The sequence below is a fragment of the Phyllobates terribilis genome, unplaced genomic scaffold (assembly GCF_046119375.1).
Source record: "Phyllobates terribilis strain yellow unplaced genomic scaffold, ASM4611937v1 Scaffold_2__4_contigs__length_985480577, whole genome shotgun sequence".
NCBI lineage: Eukaryota > Metazoa > Chordata > Amphibia > Anura > Dendrobatidae > Phyllobates > Phyllobates terribilis.
The window spans coordinates 829,351,035-829,378,597 of record NW_027362762.1 but is presented as its reverse complement, the minus strand read 5'-3'; the positions used below and the strand labels follow the sequence as shown (position 1 = coordinate 829,378,597).

The window sequence follows — 27,563 nt, the reverse complement described above, 5'->3', positions numbered from 1 at the left end:
TCCGGCTCACAGACTGGTGTGTGATGTCCCTACGCGTTGGAACTCTACACTGCAGATGTTGGGAAGGATTTGTGAGCAGAAGAGGTCAGTTGTTGAGTACCAGCATCAACAAGGCCGTCGGTATTCAGTTCAGACTCCACACATAAGACCTCAGGAGTGGACATGGATGTCAGACATATGTACCATCCTCCAAAACTTTGAGGACTCCACCAAGATGGTGAGCGGCGATGACGCCATAATTAGCGTCACGATCCCGCTTCTCTGTCTTCTGAAATGCTCTCTGCTCACAATCAAAGAGCATGCATTGCAGGCGGAGCACGATGAGACGGAGCAAGGAACCACACAGGGTGATTACACACAGCCAAGCCTCATCTCATCCCATCAGATTGGGTGACAATGAGGAAGAGGAGGAGGAGGAGGAAGGACAGGAGCTAGTTTCATGCACTATAGACGGTACTACACGCACAACTGTCATACTGTCTGTTAAGCGTGGATGGCCAGTGGACCGATAAGAGGAGGAGGAGGAGAGCATGGTCAGTCATCCTCTTGGTGAGGACACGGAAGTCTTGCCTGTTAGTAGTCTGGCACACATGGCTGAGTTTATGTTACGCTGCCTTTCCCATGACCCTCGCGTTCTCAAAATTTTGGGTGACAGTCATTACTGGTTGGTGACACTTCTAGACCCACAATACTAGGAGAACTTTATATCTCTTATTCCTGAGGCAGACAGGTCTACAAAAATGGGTCAGTACCAGAAGGCCCTTGTTGCGGAACTATTAAAAAAAATTCCATTCTGAAAACGCTGGCAGCTGAGGGCACACTTCGTTGGACAACCAAGGAGTACAGGCGAGAGAGACACAACTTCAATCCAGCAGAGGCAGGGGAACATTGTCAAAGTTCTGGGAGAGTTTTCTCAGACCCTCCAATCGCACAGGCCCTGAGGCGCGGGGTACTCTCACAAGGAGTGCAAAGTTTGGGAAGATGCTGAGGGAGTACATTGCCGACCGTACCAACGTCCTTCGTGATTCCTCTGTGCCTTATAATTATTGGGTATCCAAGCTGGATACGTGGAATGAACTGGCTCTCTATGCCTTGGAGGTCCTGGCCTGCCCTGCCGCCAGCGTTTTATCAGAGCAGGTTTTTAGTGCCGCTGGTGGAATTATAACTGATAAGCGCATCCGCCTGTCAACTGAAAATGCTGACAGGCTGATTCTTATAAAAATGAACAAGGGCTGGATTGGGCCAGACTTCTCAACACCACCGAATGATAGCAGCGTCACATAAACTCAAATCCAGTGTCTTTTCTTTGGAGGTGTATTCCCATGAACCTTCTCACACCCACAGATGGGCATATGCTTCCTGATTTTGTCTATTTTCTCTTGTCTTCCTCCTTCTCCTCATCCTCCACCACCATATCACCAGGGTGACCGTGGGCCGTGATGTAGCACCCACATAAATTTTTTAAAGGGTGTTTATGACGCCCGTGAAAATTTTTTTTTTATACAGTATGTTCATGTATACCCCCCAGTGGTAAATGTTTGTCAGCCCATACACTTAGTGCATGGGCATTACAAGTATAGGAGGCCCGCTCATTTCTAATGGGAACATTTTTTTATGAGGCCCTCCTCCACGTCTCTTCCAAGGGGCATTGAAGTGCCTCCAAATTTTTGGCAGCCCTTGCTTTCACTGCATAGGCCAACACTATGGGAGACTCTCTCCTTTCTAATGGGAATTTGTCGTTACTGGGGCCCTGCTCTGTGTGTCTTTAAATTCTTAGTGGGGTTTTTCCTAAAATTGGTCAACCGTTGGACTCACTGCATACCCTATAACTGTATAGCAGACCCTCTCCTTTCTAATGGGAACATGTCGTACTTGTTACTGTGGCCCTGCTCCATCTGTCTTTAAATTCTTAGTGGGGTTTTTCCTAAAATTGGTCAGCCGTTGGACTCACTGCATACCCTATAACTGTACAGCAGACCCTCTCCTTTCTAATGGGAACATGTCGTACCTTGTTACTGGGGCCCTGCTCCGTGTGTCTTTAAATTTTTAGTGGGGTTTTTCCTAAAATTGGTCAGCCGTTAGACTCACTGCATACCCTATAACTGTATAGCAGACCCCCTCCTTTCTAATGGGAACATGTCGTACCTTGTTAATGTGGCCCTGCTCCGTGTGTCTTTAAATTCTTAGTGGGGTTTTTCCTAAAATTGGTCAGCCGTTGGAGTCACCGCATACCCTATAACTGTATAGCAGACCCTCTCTTTTCTAATGGGAACATGTCGTACCTTGTTACTGTGGCCCTGCTCCGTGTGTCTTTAAATTCTTAGTGGGGTTTTTCCCAAATTTTGGCAGCCCTTGCAGTCACAGCATGGGCATTACCACTATTGGAGACCCGCTCCTTTATAATGGGAACATTTTTTTTACTGAGACCTTCCTCTATGTCTCTTTAAAGGGGTATTGGGTTGCGTCCAAATTTTTGGCAACCCTTGCAGTCACTGGATACGCAATAACAGTATAGGAGACCCACTTGTTAATAATGGCAACAACAAAGCATAGCCGGCTGATGGCTCTCTAACAATAGCGAGGGCCGACTGCTGGCCTTTTAAGAATAGTAAGGGCCGTCTGATGTCCCTGTAAAAATAGGCTTTATGACTTTCAGAGTCCCTCCATCATAAATAAAAAAGGATGTGTCTGATGATGTGTCACACACGACATTGCCAGATAAGGTTGTAAAATGTTAAAATGACATTTCCCGGTGAATGCATTTGTCTTAAAATATAACGTAAAAAAACCAAAGAATAGGATCTTTCTTTAGTATAAAAATAAGCGTCACCAATTTAACCTCAATGTAATCACATTGTTCAGCTCATGCACCTCCTCCTCCATCTCCGAAATGATCACATCAGTCACAAGCTGACAGCACTGCAACACTGCCTTGGCCAAGCGGCAACAGGCTGTGCTGAAGATAACATGCTTAATTGACAAACCGCCCAGCGCTGCAGAGTTGTTGAAAGCTGTGACACAGCAGCCTGATCTGTGCCTCTCACCGTTGAACATACAGCTAGGCATGGTCGTGTGTGACAATGAGCGGAACCAGGTGACGGAGAAATGACAGCCGGAGTAGATACGGTTTCCCTCTATGCCAGTCCTTTCACCGAGCTAAAGAATATGGCTGTGGTGAAATACAACTCCCACTGAGAAGCTGTTTCAGATTGAAAAACATTGTGCCCACCAGAGGATTTGATTCTGAGGGCTCACCTTTCTCACCCACTCAAGAGCCCCATAGCAGCTGCAAAGTTAGTGCTATCATGAACTCTCCTGAGGTAGAAGTCAAGGCACACCAGTGGATTCTCTGGTGGGACCGTCCAACCCTGCTGAGAAGCAGTCCTGGCTAAGAAAAGTGTGTGGGAAGGTTCCCGGACACTCTATGGCTGCTTTTTTACTGAGGAGGAAACACACGCAAACACGGGGAGAACATACAAAGTCCTTGCAGATGTTGTCCTTGCTGGGATTTGCACCCAGGATCCCAGCGCTGCCAGGCATCAGTGCTAACCACTGATCCAATGTGCTGCCGTTCACCCTCTAATATCTAACAGGCTGGAGAAACTTGTACCTACTGCCACTCTATCTTCAGCTCCTTTGTGAGAAAATGTATTTGGGCAGCCACTCAGTCTACCAAATAAAATTCCCGAGAAGGAAATTGGGGATGGCTTCGTTACTGGTACTGGGGGCAGTGCTAATACCATGGCGTCGTACCATAGTTTGCTGGAAATATTCCAGGCTGGTAGGAGGCAAGCAAATTCCCACAGAAAAGTACCAGCAGTAATGTTCAGGCCACATTTCAAGTGCAAGCAGCTTTAGAGGACTTCCTGGGAGAAATGACACACAGGGTACATACGGTTTCCCTCTATGCCAGTACTTTCACCGAGCTAAATACAACTCTTAGGAAAAACAGTTGTGGACTGGCTCCGTACCGTCCCTGGCTACATTCACCTATCCACATGTTTGTGGTTAGGCGGTCCTTCCCAGTAAGTGCACTGGGGAAGGCACGGGTAATGTTGTGGGACCCGTGCTTGTGGAAGGCGGAGGCGATACCGGGAAATATAGTGGCGGCTGGGGACCGAGTATGGACACTCGTCCCCCGCCGGCATGAGGTTGTGAAAAGCTTCCACCTCCACGAGCCTAAAAGGCCACATTTCAAGTGCAAGCAGCTGTCGAAAATTTGGCAGTATAGTATTGCAGCCTGTGGGTGGGTGGGTGGCTGCCTGCTTACTTGTGCTTGCATTCCAAGGAATGGGGTATGGACAACTGAAGCTGCAGTGGGACAAGGACGTGGACGGTGATTGTTGCAAGTCTGCAACGACAGGTGCATGGCGGGAGGCATCTTCGCATGCGCCAAGGATCACTTATGATGGGCACACTTTTAGGCAGTGACCTGGGAGTCAGAGATGCTTCCAGAGGTCTTCCCCATGCTGTTCCCATGACTTTTCAGCACTGTATGCATGTGTCTGATGATGTGTCACACACCACATGGCCAGATAAGGTTGTAAAATGTTAAAATGACATTTCCTGGTGAATACATTTGTCTTGGTTGAAAGCGATTCAAAACTGCAAAAACGCATCAAAAACGCTACGTGTGAACATAGCCCAAGTTCTGGAGGAGTATTTTTGTTTTTGGTTATTTATTTTGCCTTATATACAAGTCATTACACTGGAAAGGATGCTCCTTAACATATTTCCCAGGAAAATCCATTTTGGTTTCATTTTTGTATGTTTTATTGTGAGTCCGTAAAAGTGGCGTAATACTCTGACCACGTTGCTGACAGCAGTGATCTGGGAGTCAGAGATGCTTCCAGGGGTCTTCCTCATGCTGTTCCCATGTCATTTGAGCACAGTTCCCATCGATTTGGGCAATTTTTAGGCCCTCTGCAGACCGCCGGGGGGAGCCGCCTGAAAAATGCTCGAGTTTCCCATAGGCTTACATTGGGCTCATTGCTCGGGTCGAGCACCCGAGTATTCCAATTTGCTCGACCCGAGCAACTATGTACTCGAGCATTTTAGTGCTCGCTCATCACTACTCCCGGCACATTAACCCCCGAAATGCTGCGATCAAAGTCGATTGCAGCATTCCGGTGGCAAGAGGAAGTAAGCGCCGGTACTCCTCTCCGGCGTCCTGCGGTGTCTGTGGCCGGGTCCCCTGGTTGTCATGTGACCCGGATGTCGTGATGAAGGAAGATACTTTGATCATGCGCAGTGCACGATCACAGTATCTTCTCCCTCTGCAGCTGTGGCAGCCTGGCCTGTATAGCACAGGGATGCTGCTGCATTCCTGTGCTATACAGGAGATCAGAATGTAAAAAGGGAAAGCCCCATAGTGGGATAATGTGTAAAAGTTAAAAAAGAATCAGAAAGTGAAAAATAAAATTGTAAAAATATAAAAAAAAAAAAATGAAAAAAATAATCCCCAAAAAATAAAAATATATTGTGCCCATCAATAAATAGTACTATGAAAAAACAAAACAAAAGAAAAAACAATAAAAGTACACATATTTGTATTGCCACGTCCGGAATGACCTGACCTATAAAACTGTCCCGCTAGTTAACCCCTTTAGTGAACAGGGTAAAAAGTAAAAATAAAAAACGAGGCAAAAAACGATGCTTTATCATCATGCCGCCAAACAAAAAATGGAATAAAACGCGATAAAAAAGATGAATGTAAATAAAAATGGTACTGCTGAAAACGTCATCTTGTCCCGCAAAAAAACAAGCTGCCATACAGCTCCAATGGCCAAAAAATAAAAAAGTTATAGCTCTCAGAATAAAGCGATGCAAAAAATATTTTTTTTGTATTGAATAGTTTTTATTGTGTAAAAGCGCCAAAACATAAAAAACTATATAAATGTGGTACCGCTGTAAACATACTGACCCGAAGAATAAAGCTACCTTATCAATTTTACCACACGCAGAACGGCATAAAAAAAAAAAAAACTATTCCTGAATTGTTGGTTTTTGTTTATTCTGCCTCCCAAAAAATTGGAATAGAAAGCGTTCAAAAATGTCATGTGCCTGAAAATGGTACCATTAAAAACGCCAACTTGTCCCGCAAAAAACACGCCGTCACATGACTCTGTTGGCAGAAATTTGGAAAAATTATAGCTCTCAAAATATGGTGATGCAAAAACTGGTCTTTGCAAAAAAAAAGTCTTTTAGTGTGTGACAGCTGTCAATAATAAAAACCTGCTATAAATCTGGTATCGCTCTAATCACACCGACCCGAAGAATAAAGTCGTCTAATCAGTTATATGGCATGAGGAAAGGCGTCAAAAATAAACTCTAGGGTTAGTGTTGTGCTAGAGTTAGGGTTGTGCTAGGGTTTGGGTTGTGCTAGGGTTAGGGTTTTGCTAGGGTTAGGGTTGTGCTAGGGTTATGGTTGTGTTGGGTTGGGATTTTTTCAAAAGTAAAGAAAAAAAAGTGGTGATATGGCGACTAGTGTTAAGCGCAAGTTCTCGCTACTTGTGTTTGCATTGGGTGCTCGGGTATGCACAGAGTATCGCGGGTGCTCGAGTGACAAACTCGAGCCTCCGCCCCATATGCTTCGTGGCCAAAAAAACCTGGCGGGAATTGCCTGCCATGCACGAGTGATCCCCACATGTTTCTTTTTGGGTGTCTAACAACCATGAAACATGCGGGGCGGGGACTCGAGCATGTCACTCAAGCACCCGCAATACTTGGTGCATACCTGAGTACCTGATGCAAACTCAAGTAGCGAGCACTTGCGCTCAAGACTAATGACAACTTATTCAATATGATGACCTAATGTTATCAATTTCTGTGTCGTACCTCTGGGTTCAAAATGTTCACTATAACTCTTCATAAAATACTTGAGGGGTCTAGTTTCCAAAATGGGGTCACTTGTGAGGGGTTTCCACTGTTTAGGCACATCAAGGGCTCTCCAAACGCAACATGGTATCCACTAATTATTCAAGCAAATTTTACATTCAAAAAGTCAAATGGCGCTCCTTCCCTTCCGAACCCTGCCGTGCGCCCAAACAGTGGTTTTCTCCCACATATGGGGTATCGGCTTACTCAGAAGAAATTGCACAACAAATTGTATGGCGCAATTTCTCCTGTTACCCTTATAAAAATGCAAAATTGGGGGCTGAAAAACATTTTTGTGGTAAAAATGTGAAAATTTTATTTTTACGGCTCAATGTTATAAACTTCTGTGAAGCACCTGGGGGTTCAAGGTGCTCACCACACACCTTAGATAAGTTCCCTGAGGGGTCTAGTTTCCAAAATGGGGTCACTTGTTTGGGGTTTCCACTGTTTAGGCACATCAGGGGCTCTCCAAACGCAATATGGCGTCCGCTAATTATTCAATTATTCGAACCCTGTCATGCGCCCAAACAGTGGTTTGCCCCCACATATTGGGTATTGGCGTGCTCAGGAGAAATTGCACAACAAATTTTGGGGTCCATTTTTTCCTGTTACCCTTGCAAAAATAAAAAAAATTGGGATCTAAAGTAACATTTTTGTGAAAAAAGTTAAATGTTCATTTTTACCTGGATAGGAAAGACTAGTCCTTTAAAAGTAGAATTTCCAGCCATTTGAAATATTACAATGCCTTCAACATTGCTGTAATATTGAAGAATCCCTTAATTACTGTAGGGTGTCATTTGGGGGACATTATTACTGTATAAGGCCAGACTCCATCTGCTTTATGAAATCCAATAGCCCCGTCGGTGGATACTGCTAAATCATGTTTTTAAAGGCTTCAGACAGAAGCCCTGGTGTGTGGCAAAAATGTGTGAACCTGACCTTAAGATATATGCAGCATGGCAGCAGTCAAGCCCATCTTTTCCTATGTTATTACTTATATTTTTCCCAAAAATTAATTTAGATGGAGAACCTCAATAGCATCTTTAAAATGAGAACTCTCATACAGTATGCCAAAAAAGGATATTAAAAAAACTCCCACAGCTCACAAATGTCTAACATCCTAAAACTAAGCTCCAGACTGTCTCAAACTTCAAGGACTCTTCCTAGAAAATTCTGACATGAACTTTCTTTTTCTGTGATGTCTATTATTTTTACAGGGACATGTTGATTTCTCAGCTCAGGTGGTAAATTCCAGACAGTTTATCAGGAGAGCATCTATTTTCAGACATATGAATCACTGCCCCCAAAATCCTCCTGCATACACAGCTCAGTCCAAAGTGTCGCCAAGCTTAATAAACCCTCCCCGGGCTTACGGAGTATAAAAATAGAGAATACTTTTATGTCACCCTCAGTTACATTCCAGTGTTCTACTTAAAACAACACAGCCTCCGCTCTGTAAATTTGTGTGGTCTCATTGCACACGTCATTACTGTTTGTCAGTATCCAACAGCTCAAGCTAAAACGTGTAATTATTTTCACTCTGCCGCTTTTGTATGGACTAATCCTTTGAAAGTAGATTTACCAACCATTTGAAATATTACGATACCTTCAACATTGCTGTAATATTGAAGAATCCCTTCAGACATCAGAAAGAACAAATTCCCAGCAGAGTTCATTTGACATAATTACTACTTGAACATTTCTAGAGGATTATAAAAACAATTATCAGCTTTTTCCACATCCTTCTAATGCTAAGACAAATATACGTATTTCATTTTTGAGCATTTTATCCATTTCCATCCATCAGAGAAGGAGAAAAAATAAATGCATAAAAAAGAATCTCAAAATCGCCCAATTAATTCTGACCTGTGGAACAAAATCAGATTTAACTTCAATCACAGAGGCCAGCCTAGGTCAATGCTTTCATCCAAAAAAGTAAAAGTTTTACTCTTTGCTCGCAATAGATGTACCTTAGAAAACAACAGATAGATTTTAGAAGTTGGATACCAGATAGATGGATAGAGAAAAGATTGATAGACTTTTGTGAACTAATAGATTGAAAGAAATTTGTCATAATGAGAGAGGGAAAATATATATTTTTGTACCGTGTTACCCAGTAGATAGAAAAATATTTAGATTTGAGAGTCCTCAGTGGTTGATACCTTTTAATGGCTAACTGAAAAGATGGTAACAAGTTGCTAGCTTACGAGTCTACGCAGGTCTCTTCATCAGGCTAGTATAATGCAAAATCTAAAGAGTCACATATTTATACACAATAAGACACAGAAATAATGCAATAGATGAGACAGGTGACGGAAAGGAGAGTTATTATGGGAGAGATACACAGTTCTGGCTATAAATATTTTAGCAGTTAATAGATAAGGAGTGTGAAGGTTTTATTGTCCTGTGTGTGACTAGGTCCAGTGTTATGATGACCTAACAAGTCTGATGGGCACATTCCTTAGTTGATGTAGAAAGACATAAATCCATGCGACACACTCATTCCTGCTCTGAAAGTGTCAAAGGTCACCATCAGTTTATATTCCGAGATTCTTCTTTTTCTTTGAGATTTGAAGTTACCTTTTAATACCAGTAATTTCATGTCTTTTATGCTGTGATCAGGGGAACAAAAATGCTTGGCTACAGCTAGATCTATTCTTTTTTCTTTTATTGTGTGTGGCGATGATGATACATCATTGTCCTAAGTTTTTGCCCTGTCTCCCCTACATAAAGGTACCTGTAGCTCCCTGTCATCTCCACCAGCTACAGGTACCTTTCCTTGCAACCAGAAAAAATGTAAAACCTGTCCGTTTATAACGACCACATACAAGATAAAGATTCCCAATTCACATCAGGACTATAAGATCCCAGGTACTTTCAGCGGTATCACATCTAATGTAGTGTACTTAATTCTATGTACCAAATGTCCAGCTGGGGGTCTTTATGTAGGGGAGACAGGGCAAAAACTTAGGACAAGGATGAATCATCATCGCCACACAATAAAAGAAAAAAGAATAGATCTACCTGTAGCCAAGCATTTTGTTCCACTGATCACAGCATAAAAGACATGAAATTACTGGCATTAAAAGGTAACTTCAAATCTCAAAGAGAAAGACGAATCTCGGAATATAAAATGATGGTGACCTTTGACACTTTCAGAGCAGGCATGAATGTGTCGCATGGATTTATGTCTTTCTAGATCAACTAAGGAATGTGCCCATCAGACTTGTGAGGTCATCATAACACTGGACCTAGTCACAGGACAATAAAACCTTCACACTCCTTATCTATTAACTGCTAAAATATTTATAGCCAGAACTGTGTATCTCTCCCATAATAACTCACCTTTCCGTCACCTGTCTCATCTATTGCATTATTTCTGTGTCTTATTGTGTATAAATATGTGACTCTTCAGATTTTGCATTATACGATCCTGATGAAGACACCTGCGTAGACTCAAAAGCTCGCAACTTGTTTGTTACCATCTTTTCAGTTAGCCATTAAAAGGTATCAATCACTGAGGACTCTCAAATCTAAATATTTTTCATAATGAGAGAAAATTAAAGTCATGATTGTGTTGCCTTATACGATATTGCAGGAAAATAAGTTGAACTAGATGGACTTAAGCTCAGAAAATGTGTATTAATTTATAACCCTTAATTTTTAAGTCGAAAACAAAATGTCACAATATGGGTGAATAAACTGATCCATGTGTTCTACTCTACATCTGGAGCCCTAGTGCCTTCTCTTGAAAATCTGGATTACATTTCTTTGTATTGTTACTCTGGATATTCGCATTACAAATGGAATTGTTCAGATACTAAATATTTCCTTCAGACTGCAGGCTGCTTTAAATAGCAAACTGCAATCTACTGATGGATCAATTATACTAATACTATTCAAAGTTCCAATTTCAGCAGTACCTGCACATTAGTAAGGAGACTAGCAAACATATAGCTAATCCACTGAATAAATAGTGTACATTGGTGTATATAAAGAGCAAAAAAATACTTACCGATCTCCGTCTTCTCCCGTTTCCAGCACTGCTCCAGTCCTCTTTTCACTCATTTAACTGTAATCACCATATCACACAGGGTAAATCGCTTTTACAATGTAGGTCTAGTAATCGTCAGAACAAGGCTTCATGGACTTACATTGTTAAAGCGACTTCCGGCTCACACATAACCCCCAGTGTGTTCAGGAAAGTCACTAAAGTGAGCAGAGGACCAAAGTGGCACTGGAAATGGGGAAAGATCAGTAAGTATTTTATTGCACTTACACTACAGAAAACACGTTTATATACAGGTTTAACAAATAGAAAAAATCCTGGGAGTGCTTCTTTAAGTTGAAACAATAGGAATAATATGAAATAGTAACTATATTCTGTACCAAGAAAACTAGGTGATGTTTGATGGTATGTGACTGTCTATCATGTATGTTAAGCATAACAGATGTTGGCTGTACCAGAGAGTAATTAGTTTTAATTAAAAGTAAAAAAAAAAATAAGTATCAACAAGTTTATATAGTGTGGATTTACACAAGCATTTGCTCCTTGTACATTAGTTTTAAGCCTCAGGGTTCAATAAAACCTGTTGATACATAACTGAATTGAGTGTAGCTTATATTGCTTGATGATTTCTTATCTATAAAAAAAATAATTCCACTAAGCCCATAGTAGCATCACTGAGAAAGATTAAGTCATTACTCATAATTATAGGTAACATATCTGGGGAAGTTTCAAAGTTACATTATGCTTATTGCATTTGTAGGATTCTGTATAGTTTGATGGAAGCTCATTTTAGAATACAGCGTTAGGGCAGGTGCAGCTGAGCGTATATGTTTGGTCCGAGTGCCATCCGACAAAACATCAGATCGTACTTGGACCAATGTTATTCTTTGGGGCAGAGCACATCTCCGAATTTTTCCTCGGACAGAGGCTGTCCCAGGAAAAATTCACTGCATGCCCGAGTTTGATCCAATATTCAAATTGTACTCAGTCATGCAAGTCAATGAGTGCATAGAAAACACTAGACTACACTGGGATGACATCTGAGACACAATGGAGAAGAGGGAGAAATGTTTTTCTCCAACTTCTCATCTGAGAGAATCGGATCGTACTATGATCACACTCTGATCAACCTGTGAAGAGAGTTTGATCAGAGTGTGAGTAGAATAATAGATCCGATTTTCTCAAATGACAATAAATACACTTTTACGCCTAATGGTTATTGTAAAATTGTAAAATTGGATTACATTTATTACAAGCTTGAACCTCTTTGTCACACAATTATCAGGTCCGGTGTTACAGACCCTGAACTTTGATATGAATGAGTAACTTACATGGACCATTGGGTGTGACTATACTCAAATTATAAGCATTATGGCACATAATCCATAACAATAGAATATTAACATTTTGTACACACTCATTCCCTTCTGTTGAAGGGATGATAACTGCTCATTCAAAAGAACAAACTTAGGTAATTACCTTAAAGATTGTGAGTTTCCATGAGTAAAGCTGGCCAAGCTGACGGCCGAACTATTGTTCAACAGACAGCCATGTCTCCCAACTCCCCCATACAGTTCTCCATATTCCAAATGAGAGAATCATCTGGCAACAGTTTATCCCCCGACTGAAAAAAAAGGATCAAATGATTGAATTCCTTTCTCTTTATCCTTACATCCCCAACATAATCTGGGGACAATCAGGAGGTACTAGGTGGTCGGCTAGCGTTTGGAAGGTTTAGACAATTGTCAGGTTTGGACAACTTTTATCAAATATGTATTTGCTTAAAAGCAAAGAGTGGGTCAAAAGCAGACCACCTTTGTTTTTCAGAATAAATAAACTGTATAGAACCCCATTGGAATTCATAGAAATTCTGTGGTTCGAATAGGTAAGACCACCTTCTATTGCCTCAAAACTTTACGAGGATTTAATAATAAAAAAACAGTCCCCCCCCCTCCTTTCCCCTTTAAAATGATGAACAATCTATAACAGGTAATTCTGAGATAACATTGTTGCATTGCTAGGAAATAAATTATTGATATCTGTCAGAGCAGTTGTATTCTTTCTCATTGGAAGATTCACAAATCATTGCTCCTGTAAAGCACTGGTTCCAAACTAAGGGGACATATTCTTAGATGGCTCTGACCTCTGGTTTATGAACAGAAGATTAAATTACCCTTATTTTTGGAACTTATTCCATTGGGTTTTTAATATTTTTGTCCTGTACAATATACTGCACTATTCTTGCCATCAACAATACTAGAAAGTTATCGGAAACTTTGACGTAAACCTTTGTACATCCAGCACATATGGCAAAAATTGCCCCTGACATACAGTCACTGATGCTGATTTTATGTATACACTTCCACCTGATGTAAGATAAAAGTGTGTCCTTTTCCTATACATTTGGACAGATCATGTTGATATCCCTTGAAAAAGCATCTCACATGCAGAACTATAAGAAATTTTTCATGCCACACATTTGACTTAGGCCACAAACCTGATATGAGCAGAGCTTATATTTGCTATAAAAAGAGATTTATTAACACATTACCAAACATACTCAACCCCACATGTACACATTGTGATAGACAATATGAAAGCAAACTAATGTATAAATTTTACTAGTATGTCTTACCATGTTGCTGCTGCTCCCTTGCCCTCCTCAGTGCCAACTATCAAGCCAGCTGAATCCATGATTGTCTTTTTATAGTGTCACTCAGGATTAAATACGTTTGTTCCAAGTTTAGACAATAGATGTAAGGTCGGAGAAGTTCAGTAACTGGATCTCAGAATTATCCAAGGCATCTGTCCCAGGGGCCATTGTTTTTCAGAGAAATACAAATTGATTATGGGAAGCCCTTTTCACTTGGAATATTTCTGCACCTGTAAACATTTTACGGAATGGCAGCTGTGAATAAAAGACTTCACGGTATGTCATAGAAACAAATGGTGCAAAGATAATAGAAAGCAGCCAATGTGATCTAACACTGATACAGACTTAACAGGTGCCTGGAACCATATTCAAAAGGTTCTTCTAACTTTTCCAGGCAACAAAACTGAAAAGAACATATATAATTATATAATGAACAAGAGCTGGTACAGCGGCACTGCAGGCTCCTAGCAAACTACTAGTCCCATGTCCCACTAGAGATCCCAGACTTGTCAATATTGTGCATATGTACGAATCTACTTCACCCACTTGGAGAAGGAAAAATTCAGCGCCCTCAGCAGCACTTCTACTTAAGATTATTTAAGAAGCATTTAAAAAGGAGCATTTGTCAATGGAAACGTGACAGCTGACACATGTTGCCCCATCTGCGGGCAGCCGGATCAGACACTGGCCGCATGGTTTCAGGGGCCTTTCAAGAGAAAAACATGCTTCAAAAGCCGACTGTGGACTGAGCCACACGAGAGACTAGTCACAAAGGCCGATCCCCGGTGACTTATCCCTGCCTGCTCCCTTTGAGTGACTGTAACTCATTGGCAGCGGGCAGGGAGAAGCCATGCGGCTTTGTTGCCGGTGGCTTTTAAATTATATTTTTCTCTGAAATGCCACAGTACTTCAGAGTTAAATATACATAAAGTAAATCATGGAGACAGTGACTGATGTATTCTGCTGGTGAGAGTGTGGAGGCTTATTTTATTGATACCTTGTACTTAATTTTACTTAAATTTACCATTTTGATTGGTCACTGTTGTTTCAACAAACTGCATAAATCAATATGACAAGCAAATATAAGGCTATGTGCCCACGATGCAGAAATGCTGCATATTTTTTCCGCTTCTCCCTGGCAGGAAAAACGCATGCGGATTTTACATGCATTTTTCCCACCAGGTAGAAGCGTTTGTCAAGCGTTTTTGCATACATTTCTGCATGCGGGTTATTAAGCGCTTTCCAAGCGATTTTAGCATCACTTGGAAAAGTGCTTGACAACTTGGTCACACTATATAAATCCATGCAACCGGCATGGATTTATAGTAGTGTGACCAAGTTAGTTAAAAAAAAAAGAATAAGAATGGTAAAAAATAAAAAAAAAAGATTATACTCACCTTCCGATGTCCTCCCGGTGTTTTCTCCGCTGCGTCCGGTGTCTTGGGCGGCTCGCGGTGATGTGAAGGACCTGCGGTGACGTCATTGAGTCATGTGACAGGTCACATGACTCAATGACGTCATGGCAGGTCCTTCACAACACCGCGACCCATACAGCAGACCAGACGGAGGGGAGAAAACACTGGGAGGACATCAGAAGGTGAGTATAATCTTTTTTTTATTTTACTATGGTACCCAGGTCTGGAAGAGAGTCTCCTCTCCTCCAGACCTGGGTACCATCCGCACATTGAACTGTGTGATATCCGCATGTACAGATGCAGTGATGCGGATGTCACGCGGTCCAATGCAAGTCAATGGCGGCGATTACGCTGCGTGTCCACAAAATTAATGGACATGCTGTGTATTTTTCCGCAATGATAATCCGCAGCGGAAATTTCCGCAGCATGTGCACAGCACATGCGGATTATTATTGGGGACCATGGGGCACATATTACCAAGCATTTTTTAAGTGTTTTGAAATAAATAAATAAACTGTTTAAAAACGACAAAGAGTGTGTTGTTGACTGTGTAGCTGCATCCAGATCCAGAATCGTGGAGCAAGTGGAATCCTCGGGACCAAAAGTGAGTGTTATCCACGTTACACAGACGATACGACAGACGGGACATTATTTACTTGTGGGGTACGAAGGTGTGGGAGAACAACAGCCCCTTGCCCATGACCACCACCTTACAACTTGGCGTAGTTGGCAGGATTTAGAGTCTTTGCATTCAGAAGCGGAGGAACCCAAAAAATGGCAAAGATGATGACCGTTGAAAATACTAAAATTGTGGATGATGACGCGGAGTCTGGCAAAATCTCTGCCCATCATGGGCGTCCTGGAAGAAAAACAACTTGAAAATCCATCTGGTGTGAGCAGTGCCTGCCCACGGTGGGCATGGCTGAAGAAGCAGCCTCGCCCCCTGCAGCAGATTCCCAAAGAACGGAAGGAGCCCTAAACTGAATTGGCGGAACAAGCAGAAGTGGCTCCACCCATGGAAAGGGCAGAGTCTGGAAGGGGGATCCCTCATGTCGAGCAGTGCTGTGCCATTGCAAAAAATGATACCAACCAGCATAAAGCACAGCAGCTGAATCAGCCCCATGGAGTGGAGGCAATGGGTGGCCGAGAAGGAAGAGAGGCCTGGAGGCCTCTAAGAAGTGAATACGACTTGCCTATACTGGTGGGGAGCGCGTTCCAGCAGTGACGAGAAGCGTGGAAGCTGAGCGGGCGTAAAGGAGATGTGGCCAGGGATCCTGTGTCTCGTGGTCATGAAGAGAATGCGGCCGAGGTGACTAAACCACGCAGCCGAGGACCTGTCGCGACCGTATCACCAAAACCATGAGGACGTGTCAGCGGTGACATTCAACCCCAATCTCCTCTGCCCAGGCTCAAGTTCCATGCAGTGTCTCCCAGCTTTTCCCCACCCAGGTACAAAGAGGGAGAAGGCCCCTTTACCTTCCCTGAACACAAGGCGTGGATAGCGGGGGTGGTGGAAAGAAAGAAGCAGCGAGAAAAGGATATTTGGGCAGAGCTGCAATATGTGGCCTACTCACCTACACCAACCCATCCCCAATGACAAGTTGTATGTAAATGTCGGTTCAATCAAGTTCCAGTGGCCACTGCGGGAGGGTGATCGTATCACCTTTATTTAGGAGAACAGACCCAGGGGGTACATCGTAGTGGCGGTGGCCCTCCTCTGAAGATGACCTGAAGGTGGGCGCCAGCACTAAGAGCTGGCAGCCACAGGCGAAGGCCGCAGCCCAGATAGCGGTCACTGAACAGGAGGCCCTTATTCCCCCAAGGTCGGCATCACTTATGCCGGAGAAACCCTGAGCGGCTTCTGAACCGCAGCCAAACATGGCATTATGACCACCGAGCCCTGTGGTTAGAGAGTGAGTCAGAAGAGGAAATGGTGACTCGTCCTCAAGTGGGTCGTCAACAGGGCCCACTTTCATATATGTGCAGGGCCATGGAGCGGCCAACTATGCTAGCTGCAAGGACACAGTAGAGTGAAAGTGATCCCTTTAAATTTTCAAGCCTCAACAGAGCTTGGTGCCAGATGCACCAAGATAAAAAAATGAGATACTGTTCTGCATCTCTGAGGGCAGACAGCCCTGAAAGAAAGCCAGAAGTGTCGGGTATTGGCCTGCCCGGCCAGAGATGAAGAAGAATTTGTGTTTACAGTGTGTTTTTCCCCCATCCCAGTTGTTTTGCGATTGTTGCACATTCCCCTGCTGGATTACAGGACTAAGACCCTTACAGGGTCTACCCCCCTATGAAGAATATTGGAATTATAATCCCATGTCAATCATTGTATCCTATTTGGCAGAGTATTATAAAGGTCTACAGTGTACAGGTGTAACTGGACACTTCTGCAGCCAAGGAGAAGGGAGAGGGCGAAGAGACAGTGAGTGGCAAAAATCTCACTTAGCAGCTCCAAGCCAAGGAGATACACCACCACCAGCTAGCTGGTGGGCTACAACAGGAAGGCCCCCGGTGGATCCATGCCATGCGGTCTTCCCTTTGTGTCAGACAATTATAATTCAATACCAAATTATGGAAATTCTATATGTCCTAGTTATTCATAACATAGGTGTTCGAGATCCAAGAGGATGGGGAATGTCAGCCTGGCTCCCAGCCCAGTCAAGCGCGTAGGGATGGGGAGATACCCGGCACAGCCTTTCAGAAACCCCTAGGACCACTGTGTTGGTCTTCATACGTAGCAGGGGCCCGGCTGGATCCGGTGACACCAGAACCGGCTCCCTAGGAGCATCCAGTAAGGAATTATAACCCATTTTAGTTTCTATAGTTTGTAGCTGATGGAGGCCAGGGGTGGAGATTTAGGTCCAGCCCAGGGAGCAGGAGGGGGATGGCCGAGAGGGGTTAAATGCTTCTGCAGCTCTGGCTTAGTGCTTTTTCTCTGGTAGGTCACGAAGACACATCGTGGCAGCCCTCCCCCACATGCCACGCCTTCCATCTGACTGGTAAATCATAGAATCATAGAATCATAGAATGGTAGAGCTGGAAGGGACCTCCTGGGTCATCTGGTCCAACCCCCTGCTCAAAGCAATATTCACTAGATCATCTCAGACAGATGTCTGTCCAGCCTCTGTTTGAAGACGTCCATTGAAGGGGAACTCACCACCTCTCGTGGCAGCCTGTTCCACTCATTAATCACCCTAACTGTCAAAAAGTTTTTTCTAATATCTAATCTGTGTCTCCTCCCATTTAGTTTCATCCCATTGCTTCTAGTCTTTCCTTGTGCAAATGAGAATAAAGATGATCCTTCTACAATGTGACAGCCCTTGACATATTTGTAGACAGCTATTAAGTCTCCTCTCAGTCTTCTTTTTTGCAAGCTAAACATTCCCAAATCCTGCAACCGTTCCTCATAGGACATGGTTTGCAGACCAGTCACCATTCTGGTCGCTCTTCTCTGAACTTGCTCCAGTTTGTCTATGTCTTTTTTAAAATGTGGTGCCCAAAACTGTACACAGTATTCCAGATGAGGTCTGACCAAAGAGGAGTAAAGACCGATAATGACTTCACGTGATCTAGACTGTATGCTTCTGTTAATACATCCCAGAATTGTATTTGCCTTTTTTGCTGCTGCATCACACTGTTGACTCATGTTCAGTCTATGATCTATTAGTATACCTAAGTCTTTTTCACATGTACTGTTGCTTAGCTCTATACCTCCCATTCTGTATATGCTTTTTTTCATTTTTATTGCCCAGATGTAGTACTTTGCATTTTTCTCTGTTAAAAAACATTCTGTTGGTTGCTGCCCACTGCTCCAGTTTATTTAGGTCTTTTTGAATCCTCTCTCTCTCTTCTCTAGTATTAGCTATCCCTCCTAGCTTTGTGTCATCAGCAAATTTAATCAGTTTACCCTCAATTCCTTCATCTAAATCATTGATAAAGATGTTGAACAATACAGGTCCCAGGACAGAGCCCTGTGGTACCCCACTTGAGACATTCATCCAGCTGGATGTGAAGCCATTTACAACCACCCTTTGAGTCCGATCACTAAGCCAGTTATGAATCCACCTAACAGTTGCCTGGTCCATTGCATACTTGGTCATTTTTTCAATAAGGATGGTGTGAGATACTTTGTCAAATGCTTTGCTGAAGTCAAGATATACTATATCTACAGCATTTCCCTGATCCACCCAGTCAGTGATTCTGTCATAGAAGGAAATTAAGTTAGTCTGACATGACTTGTTAGTTACAAACCCATGCTGACTCTGGTTAATCACTTCATTCTTATCCATGTACTTACATACTGTAACATACCTGGCGGCGCCCTTGCATGGTGGTCCATCTCCCACTGTGCAAGAGCGCGCACTTGATCTCCAGTCCAGAATGTCTCTCTGGCTTCCCTCCATGCTGTCTGTTTGTGTCTGTTTCTGCTGCTTAAGGGCGGCGCCCGATCACTTCCTGCTTTTTGTACCTGCTGTGGGTCACACCCCTTGTGCGTCCTCAGCCTATTGCTGTCTGTCACCTGGTATATAACCCAGCTGCTCCAATCAATCCCTGCCTGAGCATTGTGTTTCATTCAGTGTGTGCTTGCACTCTGAAGGTGCCAGGTCCCGTTCTGTGTTCTCTTGTCTGCCTATCCTGGAGGCTGTATTTCCAGGACTGTCTGAACACGCTCCTAGCCTGTTCCTCCCGCCTTCTAGGGGCCGATTACCTAGACCCGCTCCTGTATCTTGTCTGTCCTGTCTGAACTCGCTCCTAGCCTGTTCCTCCCGCCATCTAGGGGCCGATTACCTAGACCCGCTCCTGTATCTTATCTGTCCTGTCTGAACTCGCTCCTAGCCTGTTCCTCCCGCCTTCTAGGGGCCGATTACCTAGACCCGCTCCTGTATCTTGTCTGTCCTGTCTGAACATGCTCCTTGCCTGTTCGTCCCGCCTCTCTGGGGGCCGTATTCCCAGACCCGCTCCTGTATCCCGCTGCAGTGTCGGTCTCTTCCGTACACTCAGTTCCAGTCTGAACTCTCTCCTACCCTTTACCTGTTTTGCCTCTATGTCCGTTCCTTTCCTTTTTTCTGCAGAGTCTGAACTCGTACCTAACTCCTGCTTGTTGTCTCTGTACTCCCGTTTGTGTGTTTGTGGTCCACTCGCTACTTCACTGCAAGTACCTTGTGGGTATCTGGCTCTGCCTTTCCCTTCCTGTCTGTTCCGTGTGAACAGAGCCCTGTTCCCCCTGCTCAGTCTCGCTCCGCTCTGACTCCTTTGCTCACTGCTCCGGCAGTCTCGCTCCGCTCTGACTCCTTTGCTCACTGCTCCGGCAGTCTCGCTCCGCTCTGACTCCTTTGCTCACTGCTCTGGCAGTCTCGTCCTGCTCTGCTCTTGCTCACCGCTCCAGGCGGTCTCGTCCTGCTCTGCTCTTGCTCACCGCTCCAGGCGGTCTCGTCCTGCTCTGCTCTTGCTCACCGCTCCAGGCGGTCTCGTCCTGCTCTGCTCTTGCTCACCGCTCCAGGCGGTCTCGTCCTGCTCTGCTCTTGCTCACCGCTCCAGGCGGTCTCGTCCTGCTCTGCTCTTGCTCACCGCTCCAGGCGGTCTCGTCCTGCTCTGCTCTTGCTCACCGCTCCAGGCGGTCTCGTCCTGCTCTGCTCTTGCTCACCGCTCCAGGCGGTCTCGTCCTGCTCTGCTCTTGCTCACCGCTCCAGGCGGTCTCGTCCTGCTCTGCTCTTGCTCACCGCTCCAGGCGGCCTCGTCCTGCTCTGCTCTTGCTCACCGCTCCAGGCGGCCTCGTCCTGCTCTGCTCTTGCTCACCGCTCCAGGCGGTCTCGTCCTGCTCTGCTCTTGCTCACCGCTCCAGGCGGTCTCGTCCTGCTCTGCTCTTGCTCACCGCTCCAGGCGGTCTCGTCCTGCCCTGCTCTCGCTCACCTCTCTGGGCGGCCTCACTCTGCTGTGTTTGTCTGCCACATCTGTGGTTCTGTTCCAGAGTCCCAGTGTGTACTGGGTCCTATCCCGCCTGTGTTCCTACCTGCTAGTGCCTTCCTGTCTGCACTCTAGCCGTGCTTGCCTGTACCCCCCTGCCTGCATACCCGCCTGCCCGCATACCAGTCGTGCCTGCCTATTCCCACCAGTCTGTGTGCCAGCCTAACCAGTCTGTTCCTGTATTCCCCTGTGTGGGTCAACAGCCGTGTCCGGGGTCTGTCCTGGAGTAGCACCTGGTCCCTCTGCTCGGTTCCTCCTGGGTGCACTGGCGTCGTATGCCGTCGTGCGACCCTGGTCGGATCGGGTGAATACCTAGTTACGCCCCTCCAGGCATTCACTCTCCGGCACGGTCCAGTGGAATCACACGCACACGCCGCTCAACCCGGGCGTGTGCATTACAGCATGCTCAGGCCATGGTTCCCGTTGAGCCCCACGGCCTTCGCTCTCTGAGACGTTTTCCAGCGAATACATGCATTAAAAATAAATAAATACAATTTTTTTTTTCTCTAGCTGAGTTCCTGGCTAATTACGCACCCGTCCAGATGGATCTATCTGCTCTCGTTCCTGCGGATCCGCCACGTTACTATGGGGATCCAAGACAAAGTCGTGCATTTGTGGAGCAATGCATGCTACACTTCAAGTTCTACCCTCTATGTTTTCCCACCGATCGGGTTAAGGTGGCATTCATTATGTCTAACCTAGCAGGTGATGCCTTGGAATGGATCAACCCCCTATGGGAAACACAGGATCCTATCGTCCTGGACATAATGGCCTTCCTGGTGGCCTTTCTAATGGTCTTCGATGATCCTAACCCGGAGGCTCCTGCTGAAGCTTCACTTCCCAATATCCCGGAGCAGCCCCGATGGGTAATGTGTGTGGGTAGCGCAATAGTCCTCCAGCCCAATGAGACTACTGCCCACCCAGAATCCTCACAGGGTGACTACGCTCTCCGGAATACTTCTCCCAACCTCAAGAGGCAGTCCAGACGTGCTAGACGTAGAGGCAAGCCGTCACGCCAGGGTCTGTCCTCCCTGAGACCTCCTGACCCCAACCTTGAAGTCCCTACTGAAGCTTCATCTCCCTGTATCCCGGAGAAGCCCCAATGGGTAATGTGCGTGGGTAGTGCACCAGTTCTCCTGCCCGAAGAGACTACTGCCCATCCAGACTCCACACAGGAGAACTTCCTGCACCCGGCATCAGATGCTTCACCCACTTTAACCGGTGTGCATGTCCAAGGATGCTCCAAAGCTGTGATTACCTCAGAGTCTGTGCACCTCTACTACCTGGCGGAGGACCCCCAGTTGCCTCCTGAATCCTCCGGGATACCACTCGATGACAAATGGAGAGAGACTTCTCTACACCTGGTACTCGATACTTTGTCCGCTCCGTCCTGTGAGTCCAACCTAGTGTACTCTGAAGCAGGGGTTACCCATGAGTCTCTACACCCCTCCGACCAGGCGGAGGACCTCCAGTTGTCTCCGGAACCCTTCGGGGTGCTACCTGGTAGCGAAAGGACAGAGACTCTCCTATACTCTGTACCTGATACCTCGCTCGCTTCGTCCAGTGAGTCCAACCTAGTGTACTCTGAAGCAGAGGTTACCCATGAGTCTCTACACCCCTCTGACCAGGCGGAGGACCTCCAGTTGTCTCCAGAACCCTTCGGGGTGCTACCTGGTAGCGAAAGGACAGAGACTTTCCTATACTCTGTACCTGATACCTCGCTCGCTTCGTCCAGTAAGTCCAACCTAGTGTACTCCGAAGCAGAGGTTACTCCCGAGTCTCTACACCCCTCCGACCGGGCGGAGGACCTCCAGTTGTCTCCAGTACCCTTAGGGGTGCCACCTGGTGGTGAATGGACAGAGACTTTCCTATACTCGGTACCCGATACCTCGCCTGCTTCGTCCAGTGAGTCCGACCTAGTGTACTCTGAAGCAGATGTTTTCTCCGAGCCTCTGCACTCTTCTGACCCGGCGGAGGACCTCCAGTTGTTTCCTGAATCCTCCGGGGTACCACCAGATAACAAAGAGACAGTGATTTTTCCTCATCCTGTACCTGATAACCCGTCTATTTCTTCCTGTGTGCTTGACAAGATGTACCTCGAAGCAGAGTTTACCCCCAAGTCTCTGCTCCCCTCCAACCCGGTGGAGGACTTCCAGTTGTCTCCTGTACCCTCTGGGGTGCCACCTGAAAATATGTGGAGAGAGACTTCCTTGTGTGCTGTTCCTGGTACTCCACCCGTTTCGTCTGTTGCTGAGGATGGCTGGATAGGAGGTAGCATCCTAGCTAAACAGATGAGACCAGTTTTTCCTGTGGACAGTGGGAGTGATCTCCTTAAAGTGAAGGATTGGCCCTCGAATTCCCTGCGGAAGATTCTGGCAGGCCTGAAGAAGAGGGGGCGTAAGGGGGGGGGGGTACTGTAACATACCTGGCGGCGCCCTTGCATGGTGGTCCATCTGTTATGTTCTGCTACCAAAGCTAAGGAAAGAGAGGAGATCTGTCCCTACTATAGGACTCAGCTGAATCCCTACGATGTAACAGGGAACCTGATCCTGCGATCAGACCTGCTAAAGTCCTAATCTAGTCTGTACGGAGACCTATAGATGTGGGGAGGGAATCCCTACAAGTACTAAGGACTGGGAGGAATATGGGACACCTCCTAACAGAAATAGTAGCAGACAGACGAACAAACAAAATAGATAGAACATAGAGGTCCGTAGACCAAGCAAACTAACAGAGCTAGATACAGAGCACAGGCTAGCTAGAAAGTAGATATACAATGAAGTCCAGCAAAGCCAGAAGGGCGGAGCAGGATTAAATAGGCCAACAAGGTCATGTGACCAGCAAAGGAAAAAAAACCTAACAGCAAGGTTCTAACAGTACCCCCCCTTCTAAGAGGATCCTCCGGATCCCCTAGGACCAGGCTTATCAGGAAATCTCCTGTGAAACGCTCTGATAAGTCTGGACGCGGAAACATCATCTGACCTCACCCAAGAGTTATCCTCGGGTCCGAAACCTTTCCAGGCCACAAGATACTGCAAACTACCTCTATACCGTCTAGAGTCAAGGATGCGAGAAATTTCATATTCCCCGTCCTCCACCACCGGAGGAACAGAGGCAGAGGCGTCACCATCCGACACAACAGCTTTTTTTAACAGAGAGACATGAAAGACCGGATTAATTCTCCAGGAGGTAGGAACCTCCAACCTAACAGCAGATTGGTTGACAACCTGAAGCACCTTAAAGGGCCCTACAAACTTGGGACCCAATTTCTTAGAAGGAATCCTCAACCGCAGATTCCTAGAGGACAACCAAACCATGTCACCAACAGCGAACAAAACCTCCTGTCGTTTCCTATCAAAGTAGTCTTTAGATTTTCTGTTGGCCTCCTGAAGATTACCACGCACATCCGTCCAAACTCTTTCCAAATCACCGGAAAAATTCTCCTCCTCAGGCACGGCAGATCCCAACTTGGAGAACGACCCAAACGACGGATGTCTCCCAGAACAACAAAAAAAAGGCGAACAACCAGCAGAAGAAGATGTATGATTGTTCAGAGCAAATTCGGCAAGTGGCAGAAACTCAGACCACCCCTCTTGATTGTCTGCCACAAAACAACGCAAGAACTGCTCAACATCCTGGTTTTTCCTTTCTGTCTGGCCATTAGATTCAGGATGATATCCGGACGAAAACGACAAATGAATTCCCAACCTGTCACAAAAGGCACGCCAAAAACGAGCCACGAACTGAGGACCCCTATCAGAAACAATGTCAGTAGGAACGCCATGAAGTCTGACAATTTCCTTGACAAAGGCCTTAGCGAGAGTTTTAGCGCAGGGCAGTTTGACGAAGGGAACCAAGTGACACATCTTGCTAAAACGGTCCACGACCACCCAGATGACAGTAAAACCCTCAGAGGGGGAAGGTCAGTTATAAAGTCCATAGCCAAATGTGTCCAAGGAGCACTGGGGACCTCCAAAGGACAAAGTAACCCCGCAGCAGGAGTATGTGAGGACTTAGATCTAGCACATATAGTACATTGGCGCACCCACTTAATGACTTCCTTCTGCCATCCAGGCCACCAAAAACTGCGACCCACCAGTCTCTTGGTCTCAGAGATTCCGGGATGACCTGCCAACCGAGATTCGTGACACTCAACAAACAAATCTCTCCTAAAGGTCCCAGGCACAAACAACCTCCCATGAGGAGTGTTAGATGGGGCATTCTCCTGAGCTTTAAGAATCTCATCTTCCAAAACGGAGTCTAAAGCAGCTATCACAACACCTTCTTGTAAAATGTTTTCCTCTTTCTCAGCACCGACTATGGGAGAAAAACTGCGAGACAAGGCATCCGCCTTAACATTCTTAGTACCAGGGATGTAAGTAACGGAGAAATTAAACCGCGAGAAAAACAGTGCCCACCTAGCCTGACGGGCATTCAGGCGCTTGGCAGCATCAAGATATATCAGATTTTTATGATCCGTAAGAACCTGAACGGGAAATTCCGCACCTTCCAAGAAGTGGCGCCAGTGTTCAAATGCGAGTTTAATAGCCAATAATTCCCGATTACCAATATCGTAATTCAATTCAGTCTCCGAAATTTTTTTTGAAAAAAAGGCACAGGGATGTAATCCATCCCCGTTATCCTGAGACAATACTGCGCCAACCCCCACAGAGGAAGCATCAACCTCAACCAAAAACGGCCTAGTAACATCAGGCTGCATAAGGATGGGAGCAGAGGTGAACCTCTCCTTGAGATACACAAAAGCTTCAATGGCCTCAGAAGACCACTGAACCGCATCAGCACCTTTCCTGGTGAGATCAGTCAGAGGTTTGACAATACTAGAAAAATTTTTTATGAATTTTCTATAGTAATTGGCGAAACCCAAAAACCTCTGTATCGATTTCAAACCAATAGGCCTAGGCCATTCCTGCACAGCCTGAACCTTAACCGGATCCATCTCAAAACCTTTGCTGGAGATAATGTAGCCCAAAAAACTAATTCTCTGTACAGCGAACTCACATTTCTCCAGCTTAGCAAAAAGCGAATTGTCCATTAATAACTGTAATACCTCACGCACGCTCCGCCAATGAGACTCCAGATCTGGCGAATAAATCAAAATGTCATCCAAATACACAACCACATTTTTACCGATCAAAGGTCTAAGGATGTCATTAATCAGATTCTGAAAAAATGCAGGAGCATTAGTAAGACCAAAAGGCATAACCAGATTCTCAAAATGACCCACAGGAGTGTTAAAAGCAGTCTTCCATTCATCACCCTCCTTCATGCGCAACAGATTGTATGCCCCCTTAAGGTCAATTTTAGAGAACCACTTGGCCCCCAATAACTGGTTAAACAGATCAGGAATCAATGGCAGTGGGTAAGGATTGCGTACCGTAATTTTGTTAATCTCACGAAAATCCAGACAAGGACGTAAACCGCCGTCCTTTTTTTTTACAAAAAAAAATCCAACCGCCACAGGAGACTTAGAGGGCCTAATGTGACCGGCGGCCAAACTTGTCTGTATGTATTCCTCCAAAGCCTTCCTCTCAGGAATAGTAAGGTTAAATAAACGACTTTTAGGAAGAATCGCTCCAGGGACAAATTCAATAGAACAATCATAGTCTCTATGGGGAGGCAAAACCTGCGATTCTTTCTCAGAAAAAACTCTCCAAAAATCCTGAATAGGAACAGGCAATTCTCCCCTATCCAAAGCTGCAATACGCCCGTTACAACACTTGTCATAACATTTATGGCTCCAGGATTTAATTTCACTGGTAGACCAATCCAGTACAGGATTGTGAAATTTTAACCAGGGCAAACCCAATATTACTGGAGAAGGCAAGTTATTCAACACTACCAAATCCAATTTCTCATGGTGAACACCATTAATAGTGAGAGGAAATTCACTGACCTTGAGAGTAATATTCTTCAAAGGGGAGCCATCCACAGAAACCACAGCAATGGGGGATGATAAAGGTTCAGGTTTTAAATTGAGTTTTTCCACGAATCCCCCATCAATTACATTCAGTGTAGACCCGCAATCAACAAACACCCGAAATTCCATTAATTTTTCCTGAGCAATCGTGGAAGCAGCTAAAAATATACCCTTGGAATTTAAACAGGCAATACGGGCGTGACTGACCATTTTTTTTTCTTTCTTCATACGAAGCTCACAGCCTTTAATCAAATGACCAGATTTTCCGCAATAGAAACACAAGCCTTCCGAAAAACGACGGTCTTTTTCTTGAGAGCGAGGTGCCACCGATCCAATCTCCATCGGTTCACCACTGTTAGTACACACATTATCATAACCAGAAACTGACATAGCAGAGGATTTGCTCTCATTAACCCTAGCACGCAGTCTTCTATCCACCCGCATAGCTAATTGCATAGCCTGTTGCAAATCCTCAGGTGTAGGATAAGCAATTAGCAGGTCTTTAACCCTTTCACTGAGCCCAGCAAGAAATAGACTTTTCAGAGCAGAATCGTTCCACCCTGTTTGAGTGGACCAACGACGAAAATGAGTACAATATTTTTCCACATTACCTGATCCTTGTTTTAAACGTCTCAACTCAGTCTCAGCTGATGCCACACGGTCAGGATCATCATATAATAATCCTAAAGCAGAAAAAAAACT

At 45.1% G+C, this 27,563-nt stretch overlaps 1 protein-coding gene across 1 annotated transcript in view; it reads right to left on the bottom strand.

Annotated features, from left to right (window-relative positions):
- MYL10 (myosin light chain 10) overlaps positions 1-13,591 on the bottom strand; it is a 78,124-nt gene extending 64,533 nt beyond the window's left edge. Inside the window, exon 1 of the mRNA XM_073670764.1 lies at positions 13,521-13,591. Within this exon, the coding sequence (XP_073526865.1) occupies positions 13,521-13,523 (3 nt within the window). The 5' untranslated portion in view covers positions 13,524-13,591. The remainder of the gene's footprint in view (positions 1-13,520) is intronic.
- Between the last annotated feature and the right edge of the window lie 13,972 nt (positions 13,592-27,563).